Source organism: Moschus berezovskii, chromosome 4 (genome assembly GCF_049115385.1).
Source record: "Moschus berezovskii isolate FMDL1 chromosome 4, NW_MosBer_1.0, whole genome shotgun sequence".
In the NCBI taxonomy this organism is placed as follows: domain Eukaryota; kingdom Metazoa; phylum Chordata; class Mammalia; order Artiodactyla; family Moschidae; genus Moschus; species Moschus berezovskii.
Genome location: NC_142463.1, coordinates 72673022 through 72690410, shown reverse-complemented (window position 1 = coordinate 72690410; position 17389 = coordinate 72673022). Strand labels below are relative to the sequence as shown.

General features: G+C 36.0%; 1 protein-coding gene and 1 pseudogene across 4 annotated transcripts in view; both read left to right on the top strand.

Moving 5' to 3' along the window:
- The window catches only part of ARHGAP29 (Rho GTPase activating protein 29), an 89016-nt gene that overhangs the window by 53046 nt on the left and 18581 nt on the right, over positions 1-17389 (top strand). For all 4 annotated transcript variants that reach the window (XM_055401531.2, XM_055401532.2, XM_055401528.2 and 1 more), the window contains 3 exons: positions 14794-14951; positions 15414-15550; positions 15824-15928. In XM_055401531.2, coding sequence (XP_055257506.2) covers positions 14794-14951; positions 15414-15550; positions 15824-15928 — 400 coding nt within the window. The remainder of the gene's footprint in view (positions 1-14793; positions 14952-15413; positions 15551-15823; positions 15929-17389) is intronic.
- Positions 3322-3476, top strand: LOC129541917 (U2 spliceosomal RNA; annotated as a pseudogene).

Genomic DNA, 17389 nt, shown 5'->3' with positions numbered 1-17389 from the left:
AATTTCTTCAATATTTTAAAGAGAAAAAAAAAGTCTGTAGATATACAGACTGTATAATCTCTAGAATACTTGATGAGTTGCAATTCTTACAGGGTTTAATTTCTGTGATTATAGGAAAGTTTAGAGTTTGAAAGTTGACTCTCAGTTTTTAATTCTAGTATGTGATTTGAGCTTTTTATCTATTCTCTTCTCCATGGATTGATGATTTGTTTGGTTAAAATTGAAAAGTGAGTATTTGAAATTGCCTCTAAGCCACTCTTTCTTGGGTTGACTAACAAAATGGATTTAATCCCTGAAACTTCTATCAGCACAGTGAGATCTGTTCTCCAGAATTTGAGTAAACTAAATATTGAAATTAAAACAAGGAATTCATGTATCTCTTTAAAATGGTTTTTATTAAAAATTTAAGTGCAAAATACAGTCAACTTTCCATATTCATGGGTTCTACATTAGTGGATTCAACCAACTGTGGATTGAGAGTATTCAGGGGAAAAAATATTTCCAGAAACTTCCAAAAAAGCAGAACTTGAATTTGTCTGCGTTGGTAACTATTTACATAGCATTTAATTGTATTTAATAGCTGTTTACATAGCATTAGGTATTATAAATAGTCTAGAGATGATTTAAAGTCTATAGAAGGTTATGCCTAATTTACATGCAAATACGATGCCATTTTACATAAGGGACTTATGCATCCATGGGTTTTTGGTATCCATGAGTGGTCCTGGAAACAGTTCTCTTAGATACTGAGGGATGACTGGACTTGTTTTTGGTGTACGTGTCACAAGTTTTAAAGCATATATAAATTTCTGTAATCACTACGATCACAGTCAGGACTCGAAATAATTCTATCCCTCCAGTAAAATTTCCTCATGGTACCTGTTTGTAGTCACACTCTCCACCTATCCCTTATCCCTGGCAAGTATTGATCTGTACTCCATCTCTATAGTTTGATCTTTTCCACAGTGTCACATAAATTGAATTATAATACATATCTTTTGAAGATTGGCTTCTTTTATGCATAATGCTTTTGAGATTCATCAGTGTTATGCATGTATCAATAATTCATTTCTTTTTATTGCTGAGTAGTATTCCACTGTGTGACTATACCACAGTGTTGATCCATTCACCAATTGGACAATTGCAGTTTGGGGTAATTAAGAATAGAGTTACTATGAATATTCATTTACAGTTTTTGTGTGAATATAAGTTTTACATTCCTGGGGTAAAACACCTGGGAGTGAGATTACTGGGTGGTGTGATAGATGTTTAATTTTGTAAGAAATTGCCAAACTGTTTTTTAGAGTTTTTTCATTGTAACTAGCAATGTGTGAGAGTTCCAGTTGTTCTGCATCCTTCACAACACTTGTCAGTTGTTGGTTTTTATATTTTAGCTGTTCTTAGGTATGTAGTGGTAGTGATTTAGTGTTTTTAGAATGACTTATGATATAGACCATCTTTTAAAGGGTAAGCTTGCAATCTCTGTTTTGCCTGTTCTTTTGGATTGAGTTATTTAAAACTTGCATATATTGTCTTCCAGTTTGAAGCTTCTCTTTATTCTTTTAGCAGTGTCAGGGAACAAAAGTTTTAATTTTGATGGAATCTTACTTCACAATTTCTCCTTTATGAGTCCTGCTCTTGGATGATACCTAAGAGTGCTTCATCTAACCCAAGATCTCAAAGACTTCTTTGGTTTTCTATAAAAATTTTATAGTTTGATACTGAGAAATGATCCATTTTGAGTTAATTTTTTATAAAGTGAAGTATAACTTGAAGTTCATTTTTTGCATATGGATGTTACGTGAAAATTATGCTCATGGAACTTTATTTTATAGTGGTGACTGAGTGTTGGCATGGAGAGGTCAATGTCATTGAAAAATGAATTACCTAGATTTCCTGAGAGAAGGGATCACACTGTGCCACTTAGGACCGTAAAGGTACCTGGATTGGTGAAGCAGAAGCACGAGGGAGGAAGAGGCAAATATAAAGCCTTTATTAGGGTGTCTGAGGGCAAATCTAGGTAGGACAGGATAAGCAATATAGGATTGTATAGTTTGAGTTATTCCAATGGACTTTAGGGAATAAGGATGGCCTGAAACAAGGAGATCTAACAAGTCCATTCTAAAGGAGATCAATCCTGGGTGTTCATTGGAAGGACTGATGCTAAAGCTGAAACTCCAATACTTTGGCCACCTCATGCGATGAGTTGACTCACTGGAAAAGACTCTGATGCTGGGAGGGATTGGGGGTGGGAGGAGACAGGGATGGCAGAGAATGAGATGGCTGGATGGCATCACCGACTCGATGGACATGAGTTTGAGTGAGCTCCGGGAGTTGGTGATGGACATGGAGGCCTGGCGTGCTGTGATTCATGGGGTCGCAAAGAGTCGGACATGACTGAGCGACTGAACTGAACTGAACTGAAACAGGGAATAGGAGTTGGTACCTGACCTGGGATGATTTAGGGCAGGGGAAAATACTGGCTTGGTGTGTGAGAGTTAGAGACGGTTGGAGTTGCATGTAAAAGACATGTGTTCCCCAGCTGAGAATTGGCTTCAGAGTAGCAGAAGTCCCCAGTCAGCAAGTTTTTAAAGATATTAAATCATCATAAAATACAGAAAATAAAAAGTGTGAATAATACTTGTTTGCTTGTTCTAGTACCATTTGTTGAAGACATTGTATCATCACCATTGAATTGCCTTTGCATCTTTGTCAAAACTCAATTGACCATATTTTTATAGTTCTATTTCTAGATTCTCTATTTGTTCTGTTGATATATAATATATATGTATCTATCCTTTTGTCAGAACACTACTATATTGATCACTGGTGTTGTCTAGCAAAGTCTTAAAATCAGGTACTGTAAGTCTTCCAATTTTATTCTTTTCAGAATTGTTTTTAGTATTCAAGATCCTTTAACAGAAATGTTAGAATCAGTGTGTCTGTATCTACAAAAAAAAAAAATCTTGCTAACGTTTGAATTGGAATTGCATTAAATTCAGCTTAGGGAGAATTGACTGTATGTGTATCATTCTTTTTTTTTTTTTTGAGAGATTCATTTTACATTTGTTTTATTCCATTGCTGTTACATTTACATAGAGATCAAGGGAACAAGGGTTTCAGATTAATTATGATAGAGCACCTTGAATAATGCAAGTTGGAAGCTGCTTTATTCATGGGAAAGCACTTTCGTTGGGTCCTTTCAAAAGTAGATTTTAAACAGTATCCTCAAGGATTTATCTCCAGCCTAAAAGAAAATGCATTTAATAATGCTAGTTGGGACTTTTTTTCTTTTTAAATCATTCAGTAATAGCCACATATGTGTCTTCTCGGCCTTTTGGCTAAGATCAAGTGTAGTATGTGTGTCATTCTAACTATGTATATAGTTCTCCAATCCATGAACACAGTATGTGTCTCCATTTATTTAGGTGTATGTTACTTTTAATCAGCACTTTGTAGTTTTTAACATTTCTTTCCCATTTTTTGTTAGATTTAAACCTATGTATGTATTTATTTATTTGTTTCAGGGGTTCGTTGTGAATCTGATATAAATAAATACATACACAATATTTGTGTACATGTGTATATATATCTGTGCATACACACATGCTTATTTAATTTCAAATTCAGTTGTTCATTGTTAGTGTTGAAAAATACGAGTTATATTCGTATCTTGATCTTGAATTTTGCAACCATGCTAAACTCACATTACTTTTAGGAGCTTTTTTTTTGCAGAATCATAGGGTTTTCTTCCATAAAATACCACATTTTCTGCAAATAGGGACAGTTTTCTTTCTTTACAAACTGTTCCTGTTTGTTTTCTTACGACACTGGCTAGATATTAAAATTCATTGTTGAATAGGAGTGGTGAGATAAGACATCTTTGTCTTAATCTTAGGAAGAAAGCGCTTAGTCTCTCACCATTAAACATGATAGCTGTCGGGCTTTTTTAAATACTTATTTTTAATTAATTTATTTGGCTGCACAGGATCCTAGTTGCAGCATGAGGGATCCTCAGTCTTTGCTGTGGTGTGTTGTTCAGTTGCTAAGTCATGTCTGACTGTCTGTGACCCCATGGACTGCAGCACGCCAGGCTTCCCTATCTTTCACTGTCTCCCACAGTTTGCTCAAATTCATGTCCATTAAGTCGGTGAGGCTGTCTAACCATCTCATCTTCTGCCACCCTCTTCTCCTTTTGCCTTCACAATCATGAGGTGTCTTTAGTTGTGGCATGTGAACTCTTAGTTGCGGCAGGTGGGAAATGGTTCCCCGACCAGGAAGCAGACCCAGGCCCCCTGCATTGGCAATGCAGAGACTTAGCCACTGGGCCACCAGAGAAGTCCCTGTAGGGTCTGTTGTTTTTTGAAGATACCTTTTATCATGTTAAAGAATTTCCATTTTTTCTAATTGTTGAGAATTTTGTCATGAAAATATTGGGTTTTTGTCTTATGATTTTTTTTTTTGCATCACTTGATGTTATAATAGTTTTTCTTCTTCAGTCTGTTAATATGATGAGTTACTTCGTAATACTGATACTGATACTTAAGTGTTGATCTATCCTTGTATTCTTGGGATAAGCCACTCTTGTTTGTGACACATTGTTCCTTTTATAAATTACTGGATTCAATTTGCTGATATTTTGTTGAGTATTTTTTTCTTCTCTGTTTATGAAAGATATTGGTGTTATGTTTTTGTTTACTTTTTTTCCTTATACTGCCTTCATCTGATTTTGGAATCAGGGTAATTCTGACCTCATAAAATAAGTTGGGAAGTGTTGTTTCCTATTTTGTTCTCTGGAAGAGATTGTATAGAATTGGTGTTATTTCTTTAAATGTTCTGTGGCATTTCCTGGTGAAAGCAGTTGGCTTGGAGTTTTTACTTTTTTGGAAATCTTTCCCTGTGTATTCAGTCTCTTTTGATACAGGCCTATTTGAATTAGTTCTTTTTACGTGAACTTTGGTAGTTTGTGGAATTAGTTCCACCCTTTCATCTAAGTTATTGTATTTATTTGCATAGTGTTGTTTATAACTCTTAACCTTTCAGTGTCTCATTGAGCTGTCGTGATATCCTCTCTTTCCTCCCTGGTGTTGGTAATTTGTGCCTTCTCTCTCACTTCCTCTCTCATTGGTTAGTCTAGCTAGAGGTTTATAAATTTTGTTGATTTTTTCTGAGAGACAGCTTTTGATTTCATTGGTTTTTCTCTACTTTTTAAAAAAAATTTTTTTCTGCTTTTTATTGTTCCTTTCTGCTGACTTTAGGTTTATTTTGCTTTTCCTTTTAGTTTCTTAAAGGTAGAAACTTAGATTGTTCTTGAAGACCTCCCTACTTTTTTAATATAAATAGTTAATGATTTAATTTCTCTGTAGCACTGCTTATCTACATCCCACAAATTTTGAATTTGGATTTTCATTTTTATACAATTCAAAATATTTTCTAATTTTCCTCAAGACTTTGATTTTACCTGTGGATATTGTAGAAGCTTGTTTAATTTCTAATTATTTGAGGGATTTTCTGGACATTTTCCTGATATTGATTTCTAGTTTAATTCTGTTAATAGTGAAACAAATACTTTATATAATTTTAATTTTCCTATATTTGTTATGATTTGCATTATGACTCAGGATATGGTTTATCTTGGTACTGTTCATGTGTTCACTTGAAAGAATGTATATTCTGCTGTTGTTGACTGGAGTAACCTGTAAATGTAGATTAGTTCCTCTTGGTTTATGGTATTATTTCTTCCATATCCTTGACGATTTACTTTTTGTTTCTGTCAGTTACTGAGAAAGGAGTTTTGACGTTTTTAGCGACTGAGCGACTTCACTTTCACTTTTCACTTTCACACATTGGAGAAGGAAATGGCAACCCACTCCAGTGTTCTTGCCTGGAGATCCCAGGGATGGGGGAGCCTGGTGGGCTTCTGTCTATGGGGTCACACAGAGTCGGACACGACTGAAGTGACTTAGCAGCAGCAGCATACTATATACTTTTAATTCTGTCAGTTTTTCCTTTATATATTTTGAATGTCTCAATTGCTTATATACATTAATTATTATAATATATCATTGGAGAAGGAAATGGCAACCCATTCCAGTGTTCTTGCCTGGAGAATCCCAGGGACGGCGGAGCCTGTCGGCTGCCGTCTGTGGGGTCGCACAGTCGGACATGACTGGGGTGACTTAGCATTAGCAGTAGCAGCAGCAGCATTCTTGGTGAATTGATCCTTTTTTCTTTATAAACTGTGTCTTTTTATCCTGGTAATTTTCCTTTCCTTTTACTCTACATTATTTAATATTGACAGAAGTAGTTAAGGTTTCTTTTGAGCATTTTTAGCATGGTATATCTTTTTCCATTCTTTTACTTTTAACTTAATCATATATTTTAAGTGAAGTTATTATATAGCATAGTGTTCAGTGTTGATTTTTTAAAAATCTATTTTGATAATCTCCATCTTTTGAGTGGAATGGTTAGACCATTTATATTTAATGTAAATATATGTGCAAATTTAGGCCTACTATTTTTTGTTTTCTGTTTGTACCTTATGTTTCCCTTCATCTGTTTCTCTTTTGATGCTTTTTTTTATATAAATTGATAATTTTTTAGAATTACGTTTTAATTGATCTATTTATTAAAGACTTAATTTAATGTTTTATTTATATATTAGAATTATATTTTAATTTATCTAAAATTATTATCTAAAGTTTAATTTATTGTATATATTTTAATATATCTATTGGATCTTTGATTATGTCTGTTCATTTGTATAGTGTTTTTTCTTTAAATGGCTGCACTAAGACTATAATGGCTGTATTTTTCAGTTTACTTTGAACTAATATTTTACCAATTTCAAATGGAATGTAAGAACTATACCACCATATAAGTTACTTTATTCATTTTTGGTTGTAGTTGATATGTATCTTACATCTGCACACTTTGAAAACCTCACCAGACAAACTTACAATTTTTGTTTTTAGAAGTCTCATATTTTAGAGAGTTTAAGAGAATAAAACTAGTCTATAAATTTACCCAGATATTTACCATTTCTGTTATTATTCTTTCACTCTGAGGTTCCATCTTCTTTCCTGTATAATTTCTTTTTTGTCCAAAGAATTTCTTTTACTATTTCTTTTATAGTTGGTCTACTGGTGATGAATTCTCTTGGTTGTCTTTTATCTGAGAATGTCTATTTCATCTTCATACATGAAGGATATTTTCACTGTATTTAGAATTCAGTTCTTTTAACACTTTATATATAAAAATTTTATTCCACTGCCTCTGGCATCCAGAGTTTCTGTGCATAGTCATTTGAATCATTGTTCCCCTAATATGGAGCCTGTTGTTTTTCTTTGGCTGCTTGCAAAAATTTTTCTTTTGTCTTTGGGTTTTAGCAGTTTGATTACAATGTATTTGGATGTGGCTTTTGTTGAGTTTCTCCTGTTCTTGGATCTACAGATTTAACTCTTTCAATGTATAAGAAGTATTTGGCTATTTTTCCTTCAGATATTTTTTGTAACAGTCCCTCCTCTTCCTCTAAGACCCTAAAGACAAATGACAGACCTTTTGTTCTTATCCCACAAGAATGTAAGACCTTTTTTTCCCCAATCTTTTTTTCTCCTGATTGTTTATGTTGTTCTACTGATCTTTCTTCAAGCTCACTGACTTTTTTTGTTGTTATCTCCATTTTTCCATACAGTCAATCTACTGATTTTTTTTGTTTTGGATATGTTTTTAGTAATAAAATTTCCTTTTGTTTCTTTTTTATATCTTCAAATTCTCTGCTGAGACTTCAGTCTTTCCACATTTTAATATTGTTGGCCCTTATGTCTTGAAATGTAATAATACCTGCTTTAAGGTCTATGATAATTCAAATAGCTGAGTCATCTCAGTGTTGGTATCTGTTTGTCTTTTTTCTTATGAGTTGTTGAGATTGTCCCAGTTCTTTGTGTGACAAGTAATTTTGGATGATATCTTAGGCATTTTCAGTATTACCTTATATGACTCTGGGTTTTCTTTATAATCTGTATTGAATGTTGATTCTTAAAAAATTTAGCAGGCTTTTGATCCAGCTACGTTCACTGTTCAACTCAGGACTCCCTTATAGGCCTTCTGGCTGGGAAACTGAAGTCAACCTAGTCTGCAGCTTTGAGAGCTGAGTTGGGGAAGGATAAAGAGAAAGAAACAACAGGAATTGCAGACTTCTCACTCTTCAGACTACAGTTATAGAAAAGAATTCCCCTCAGCTTTAGATGTCAGTTCTGCTGCTACTGCCATCACTCCCACTGCCACAGGACTTGGGGCAAGAGAGAAAACAAACATACAAAAGAAACTAGAGGATTTCCCCAACTCTTTCAGTCACATATATTTGAGTAGGAGCAGTGTTCAGTTCAGTTCAGTCGCTCAGTTGTGTCCAACTCTCTGCGACCCCATGAATCACAGCACGCCAGGCCTCCCTGTTCATCACCAACTCCCAGAGTTCACTCAAACTCATGTCCATCGAGTCGGTGATGCCATCCAGCCATCTCATTCTCTTTCGTCCCCATCTCCTCCTGCCCCCAATCCCTCCCAGCATCAGAGTCTTTTCCAGTGAGTCAACTCATCGCATGAGGTGGCCAAAGTATTGGAGTTTCAGCTTTAGCATCAGTCCTTCCAGTGAACACCCAGGATTGATCTCCTTTAGAATGGACTGGTTGGATCTCCTTGCAGTCCAAGGGACTCTCAAGAGTCTTCTCCAGCACCACAGAGTAGTGTACTGACTAGGAAATATCAGCAGGAAAACAAAAAACAAAAAACAGGAGGCATACCACAGATTGGTCATAACTTGATTTGTAGTTTGTTTCCACAATCTACTTGCTACCATTTACTTTTCAGAGCCCTCAGGTAGCTAATCGACGCGTTCTGTCCAGTGTTTTTAGGGAAATTGAGTGAGAGACTTTGGAAGTGAGCTTATTCCATTTGAATCGCAAACCTTCCTTAAAATATTTCTGGGTGTTTAAAATTGTATCTCATTTATTTATCAAATTCTGATTAATTAATATGTGGTTAATTTACAGAGTCAATTTTAATAAAAATATTTAAAAGAATTAAAAAAATCCCAGGATTCAAAATTCCTATGTAAGTTATTTAAGCCAACTTTTTACTTTTCACAAGTCCTTTTACCTCAGACAGTAGCTAATGATAGTTAAGATTATGTGTTTGCCAGTGCATTAAGCTGTTTGTCTTCATTAACTCATTTAATTATCACAAAATCATATTGGGTAAATATAATTGTTTTAAGCTCCATTTTACTGATGAGGAAACTAAAGTTTAGAAAGTCTTTCTTCTCCAAGTGTATTCCTTATACCAGTCACATTCTTGTTACTTTGGAAGTCTTTGAGGAATGCAGAATTTTGGGTTTCAGCCTAGACTTTTGATATCAGAATCTGTATGTTTAACAGGATCCCCTACAAGATTTATTGCACATTAACTTTTTTGGAAACAAATGTTTAATGTAGTTATAAACAACTTAATATCGAAGTCACCCAGCCTTTAAGTTGGAAAGCCAGACTTGAAGAATGACTTCAGAGCTGGTGCTTCTAAATACTATGCTATCTTGCTGTGAATGATTACCCAGCCTGGATTTGAACAACTCCAGAATTAGTATGACGTGTATATTGAGCTTTAAAAAAGTCTCTTTTCTTGTAGACCTTTCAAGTTGTGCTGTATTGATATAATCTCTCTTCCACAAGATAGCACTTTAAATATCTCTCCCTGGATTTTTTTTTTCAGACTCAGTTCAGTTCAGTTCAGTTGCTCAGTCGTGTCTGACTCTTTGCGACCCTATGAATCACAGCACGCCAGGCCTCCCTGTCCATTACCAACTCCCTGAGTTCACTCAAACTCATGTCCACATAGTCAGTGATGCCATCCAGCCATCTCATTCTCTGACGTCCCCTTCTCCTCCCGCCCCCAACCTTTCCCAGCATCAGAGTCTTTTCCAGTGAGTCAACTCAAATTGTGTGCTTAGTTGCTCAGTCGTGTCCAACTCTTGCGACCCCATAGACTGGATCTTGTTTGTCTGCCTCCATCTAAAAAAGTGATGCTGTTTGGTGATCCAACAATTAGGATTTCTTTTAATTTGATGTGATATAAATAAGAAGTTACCTACTTTTGTTGGAGAAGGAAATGGCAACCCATTCCAGTATTCTTGCCTGGAGAATCCCATGGAGCCTGGCAGGCTCCAGTCTATGAGGTCGCAAGAGTTGGACACGACTGAGCAACTAAGCACACAATTTTGTATATAACATTTGTATTTGTTAATGCCTATTGTTCAGTTATACCCAACTCTTTGTGACCCCATTGACTGTAAATGTCAGCCCCCTCTGTCCTCCAGTATCTCTTGGAGTTTGCTCAAATTCATGTCCATTAAGTCGGTGATGCTATCTAACCATCTCATCCTCTGCTGCACCCTTCTCTTTTGCCTTTAATCTTTCTCAGCATCAGGGTCTTTTCCAGTGAGCCACCTCTTTGTATTCGGTGGCCAGAGTTTTGGAGCTTCAGCTTCAGCATTAGTCCTTCCAATGAATATTCAGGGTTGATTTCCTTTAGGATTGACTGGTTTGATCTCCTTGGAGTCCAAGGGACTCAGTAGGGTCTCTTCTCCAGCACCACGCTTCAAAAGTATCAATTCTTTGGCGCTCAGCTTTCTCTATTGTCCTACTCTCAACATCCGTACTTGACTACTGGAAAAACCATAGCTTTGACTATATGGACCTTTGTCAGCATAGTGATGTCTGCTTTTTATATGCTGTCTAGGTTTCTCATAGCTTTTCTTCCAAGGAGCAAGCATCTTTAATTTCATGCCTGCAAGTCACCATCTGCAATGAGTTTGGAGCCCAAGAAAGTAAAATCTGTCACTGTTTCCACTTTTTTTCCTTTTATTTGCCTTGAAGTGTTGGGACCAAATGCCGTGCTCTTAGTTTTTTGAATGTTGACTTTCAAGCTAGCTGTTTCACTCTCCTCTTTCACCCTCATCAAGAGGCTCTTTAGTTCCTCCTCACTTTGTGCCATTAGTCATATCATATGCATGATGATACCACTATTGTTATTGCCTACTATTTATTTAAAAGAAATATAAGAGAGATACCAACTCTCAAGGAGTTTTAGCATTTATCTAAGGAGAGAGAATTAATACATCTGAAAAATTGTAGAGCAGTACTTATCCGTGTATGAAGTAGACTTTGAGGTACAAGTTCCTCAAACTTGAACAAATATACAAACTCCAAAAAATCACTACAGCATATAATGTATAGTCTGTTTATGGGAAGTTTCTCTCTCTATATTTGTGAGCAGAATTTATTAGCTGGAGTTCTTTTGAACCAGTTTAATCAGTTTTACTCCTTCTCTATGACATTATTCACAGGCAGATCTAAGCAGATACCAAATCCAGCATTCAGTTCTTGAATGTAGGTGCTTTTCCCCCAATGTAAGAGCCATAATTTTCTCAGATTTCTTTGTTTTCTTCTCCATCAAAGAAGAGTTGGGGAATTTTTGGTGACTATTTTGCATCACCATCTCTCAAATTGTTTTCAAAAGAATCTGGTCTCACTCTAGGATCTATTATTACATCTATCATTGAAAAGAAAACAAAGTCATCTGAAATATAAAGATGCTAGACACTCATTTATATTCACTCACTATCTTAAGGAAGATACATTAATCAGTCCCAGCAAAATTATAAATTACATCATGAACATCAAGAATTACTCTGTATTGAATTAGGAAGTGTTGAAGGATATGGGATGTAGATCATAATTACATTACTAGGGCATTTCCAGGCGGTCGAGTGGCTAGGACTCCATGCTTTCACTGAGGAGGGAAGTGAGTTCAATCCCTGGTCTAGGAACTAAGATCCTGGAATGCATGTATCTTGGCCCAAAAAATTGCATTACTAAGTGAGAACAAGGAGAAATGACCAAACCAATTACCAAAGGCCTAATTAAATAATGGACTTTGAAGGATGGGAAACAGTAGCACAAGAGGTTTTCCTTTCCTTTGAAAGAACATTCATGAAAAATTTATCTTTTTAAAAAATGTAGGACAGAAATATTGAACAAAAATTTTTAGATTATTACTAATGTGTATGAGGGAGAAGGCAATGGCAAGCCACTCCAGTACTCTTGCCTAGAAAATCCCATGGATGGAGGAGCCTGGTCGGCTACAGTCCGTGGGGTCGCTACGAGTCAGACATGACTGAGCAACTTCACTTTCCCTTTTCACTTTCACACATTGGAGAAGGAAATGGCAACCCACTCCAGTGTTCTTGCCTGGAGAATCCCAGGGACGGGGGAGCCTGATGGGCTGCCGTCTATGGGGTCACACAGAGTCGGACACGACTGAAGTGACTTAGCAATAGCAATAGCAATGTGTATGAGAGAAACTTTTCCCATTGATTGGAAATTATGAAATGCTCTATTTCAGCAACTGTCAGAAAAATTTGTGCTAATCTGTGTGCCCATGGAGTAACTAAAGATTAAATGTAGATGATGAAAGCTGGGCATAGAGTTGAAAGTCCTCTGTTCTTGGGCGAGCAGTAACAGAAAACACGCAGCATTTCAGTATGACCTTGACTGATAACACTTTCTACTACTATTCATTTGGTCATTTACCCTTTATGAAGCACTTAGGTCACTGTGCTGTTATTCATGGGGGACCTAGAAGAAAAGGACAAAGTCCCAGCCTCAGGAAGGGATTGGGGGACAGAAAGATCTTAGAGACATGATGATTTTTGAAGTACCTATGAGCCACCCCAGTGAAGATTCCCAGCAAGTCCTGCAGGATCTACCCCATGGGAATCTCAATCTTCAGCATTTCTGTTAGGTGAGGGAGAAGACTGAATAATTTAGGGAAAAGAGATTTTAAGATTGGACTTCCAGTACATATAAGGCTTTATTTATAAGTACCCATAGACAGACATTAAGTAGATGAGTTGATTGATTATGCCTGTGTATTCATTTGGCTTTTTTAATTATTAGTGTTTCTAACCAGATTCATTAAGTTTATTAAAAAGTATTAAAAATGGACATACAATTACCTTTAGAATCAAGAGAGTTCATTTTACCATTAACCAGAGAATTCCCAGTTATAGCTAATTGTTGGACTTAAACTTTACCATCCACAATTTGAATTTCCTATGTTACTTGAAGGAGGAACAAGTGATTCTATTATGTGCACTTGTCAAATACTATTTATGCTGACTCTTAGTTATCCTTGGAGAATGCCTATCTACCTTGGAAAGGACTTAGAGGCTAATCAAAAGTTCAACATATCATCTGGTAATCAAAAGAAATGAAGAGGAAACATGGCAGTCTTTGAAATAACATTAAGCTGATCAAAATTTGGCATTCATTCATATTTCCTACACAGAAATGGGAGTGGCATTTAGAAAAATCAGATCATGTTACAAATCCTTGTTGTGCTGTATGTTGTACTTAGTCACTCAGTCGTGTCCGACTCTTTGCAACCCCATGGACTGCAGCCTTCCAGTCTCTTCTGACCGTGGTGATTCTCCAGGCAAGAATACTGGAGTGGCTTGCCATGCCCTCCTCCAGGGGATCTTTCCAACCCAGGGGTAGAACCCAGGTCTCCCACACTGCAGGTGGATTCTTTACCGACTGAATCACCAGGGAACCCTCCACTGGCTTCCTATTGTACCTTACCTTGGTTTAGATGGCTTCTTCCCTGTTTGGCTTTATCTCAGACTGAAACTCCACACTGACCTTTCATCTGTTTCTAGAGCATGACAGGTTCTTTCTCACTCTTGCCCTAGGGTCTTTGCACTATCTCTTCTGTTTGTATTGGTTTTCTCCCTGGAACTTCTCACTGGTTCTTCGTTATATCAGGTCTCAGTTTAGACATTACCTCCTCAGAGAGTCCTTCACCAAACTGTCATATCAAAAGTACCCTTTTGCAGACACATAGCTGATCATATTCCATAACCTGACAGTCTTATATCATGTTTGTAGCAGTTTTCAGTACCAGAAATCATCTTACTTAATGTGTCCTCTGTCTTCAACCCCCACCCTCAGGAAAATGCAAACTCTTCTATGAGGACTGGGATTTCATCCGTTTATTTGCTGTAATATCCCAAACCTCGGATTTTTATGAACATGAGAGTAGTTAATTCATGTACAGGTCTCAGAATGGACCTGGCATATTGTAAACACTCTGTCTGCCTATTTTTGTTGTTGTTCCTGTAAGTGGCAGTAGTGACAGTAGGCATGTTAGGCATTTGTAGAAATTCAATGGAATAATTATTTTAGATTCAAGATAGTACCTAATTATAAAAACTGAGTGCTGTAGGACACATTATAAGTATAAAGCATTTCTATTTTTATAGGATTGAAAAAGTGAAACTCAATAGTGCTCTGATTGGAATTTTTCCTCCATGTTTTTCAGTGTAGACAGTTACGGTCAGACCATCAAAGTACAGAGCTGGGATCATCAGAAACACATCTGTCTCCTAAAATTGTGAACCTGTAGCGGCATGGGTTGTGTTTTTAAACCTTTCAGATTAAAGCCAGCTTTGCTGCAAACGATTGCTCCTAGATACTTGATTAAAACTACTTTCTGTTCCCCGCCCCCCAGTTTAGTCCTTGTACAAAGTCAGGTGACATAGTGTGCTCACGATGATATTCACTGTTGAATTCTTCAACGTGTGGCCTTTTTCTTGGTACTGTTACTTGAAATAAATGTGTATGTACATAGCATTCTCTGTAGCATGACTCTCTTTTTGTTTTGTTGTGTTTGTGACCATAGGTAACAGTTAACCTCTTCCAGATGCAGCACCTGCAGGCTGCCTCCCTCTCGAGCAGTCTGCAGTCTCTCTGTGACAGTGCCAAGCTCTATGACCCAGGCCACGAGTACAGTGAGTTTGTCAGGGCCACGAATGCAGCTGAAGAGGAGAAGGTTGATGGGTGAGAGTTAGCATATACAAGAAATTATTTCTATAAAATCTTTATTGCTGAGTTTTCTATCTGTTGTCAGGTGGTGGTGTTTCTAACACTGACAGTATTGACTTTAAAACTTTCTGAATTTTTAAAACATTTAAGATGTAATTGACTTAGAGTAAAGCTTTCCATTTTGACACAGAGCTCAGTTATTTGAGATTTAGAAATCCACACAGGTTATACTTGAAAAGTTTAACCATGCTATGAATAATTGACTATATTTTTGCTCTTTTTCAAGTTTCAACTGTAATAAATAAAAATGATTAATGAGTTTTATTCACATATCTTTTAAGAAGTTCAACTGTATGTTTCTTAATATTTAGTTTATTTAATTACTCTGTTCATTAAATTAACAAATATTTCTGAAAATAAAGTGGGCTGATTTTTTGTCATTTTTCTGTATGAAGAGTTTTATTTGGATTTTCTTAGGAATGTAAATAAACAATTAAGCAGTCCTCCCATTTCTGGATACGGACCTTCTGACTCTTTAGAAGATGTTGTACGCCTTCCTGACAACTCTAATAAGATTGAAGAGGACAGATGCTCTAACAGTGCAGACATAACAGGTAGTTTTTCACATTAAAAAGACAACTAATTCATGAAAGCTAAAATTGTTTACATGTGATCATTAAATGAGTTCCAGGTCTGGAATTTAAAAATCAGGCCTTGAATTATAACCTTATGAAGCTTTATTCATAGTTGTGAGCACTGTGCCTGTCTTATAGTCAGTTGTGTCACACTGTTAAAGAAGTTTGACTTGTCTCATTTTAAATGTCAGTATTTTACCTTATTAAATTTATCTGTAGCCAAATTTGACTTTAAATATTCTTTTCTTAAAGGTCCATCTTTTCTAAGGTCGTGGACATTTGGAATGTTTAGTGATTCTGAGAGCACTGGAGGAAGCAGTGAATCTAGATCTCTGGATTCTGAATCTATAAGTCCAGGTACATAAGTATTAAGTCTAGAGTGAAAATTCAGTGAAAGATGAAAATATTCCTTTTTGGAGATATCTTAGCTACTTTATTTTCCTTTTTCTTTTTTTTTAATTGAAGTATAGTTAATTTGCAATATTGTGTTAGTTTTAAATGTCCAGCAAAGTGAATAGGTTATACATATATTTAGGTATATGTCTACATACTTTTTGGATTCCTTTTCATTATAGTTTATTACAAGATACTGGATATAGTTCATTGTGCTATACAGTAAATCCTTGTTGTTTATAACTATCTTATTTTTATAATGAACTGTCTCATAGAGAAAAGTATGTACATGTATATGTACAGTTTAAATAAAAATCATGGAATAAACGCACATATATTCAACACCTAACCTAACAAAACATTATGAGTATATTAGAAGGCCCCTGTGTATACCTCCTTGATAACCTTGCCTTGTCTCTCACCAGATGAACCATCATCCTGAATTTTGTTTATCTTTCCCTGGCTACTTTAAATATTTTAGTACTCATGTAGTTGAGCTTTGCCCTCTTTGGAATATTAGGCAGACAGAATCATATTGTTCTTTTGTGGCCTCTTTTATGAATTTTGAGATTCCTACTGATGTGTGAGAAACTGTCTCTTTTTTTATGCTATATGCTGTATAGTTTTCCATTCTGTGAACATAACTTATTATCTTTTGGGTTGTTTTGTAGTTAATAACTGTAATGAGCCATAAAATGAATACTAATTCTTGTGCCTGTGATAACTTACTCATTTTTTATAAATGCGCTTTAAGGTACTTTGATAATCTCATCCTCTTTAGAGAGTCAGAGTAAATGTTTCGAATTCTTCCTTAATAGCTTCAAAGAGAATGACTTATAATACAGCTAGCAAGAGAAGAATGGGTCATTTGAACCCTTGAGATTGTTGCTTTCCATGTTCTCCTTCACTCTTCTACCAAAGACTGCTCCAATCCTGTTCTTCCTGGCTAAGTTTCTTTCTCCTAGGATCTTGGCATTCCAGGAGATACGTTATAGGATTTAACCTACCTCAAAATCAAAGACTAATGAATTTTTTGTGTGTGTGTGTTCTACATAGTTCAGAAATTTTATTCATGTAAATATATCTTTGACTTTAAAGTTAGAAATTATTTCTGTGCAGCACTGAGGTTTACAGGCAGGTTGTCGCCAACTAGTTTGAGGCCTACTTTAAAATTATTGCTGTTCAGAAACACTTTGGAGATGTGAGACTAACTAACTGAATATTTATAATTAGCTTTGTAAAAACAGGTTCTAGCTGTTTCCATAAATTTAGACTTAGTCTAGAGCAAGCCCTAAATTATTTGGAATCGTGTAAGACTTCACGTGATAAAGATGAAAACTTGGAACCTGGTCACATGATAAATGGGTAAAGACCCAAGGATGCATAGCCTTGTGACAGCCATCCTCAGACACTGGAAGTGGAAAG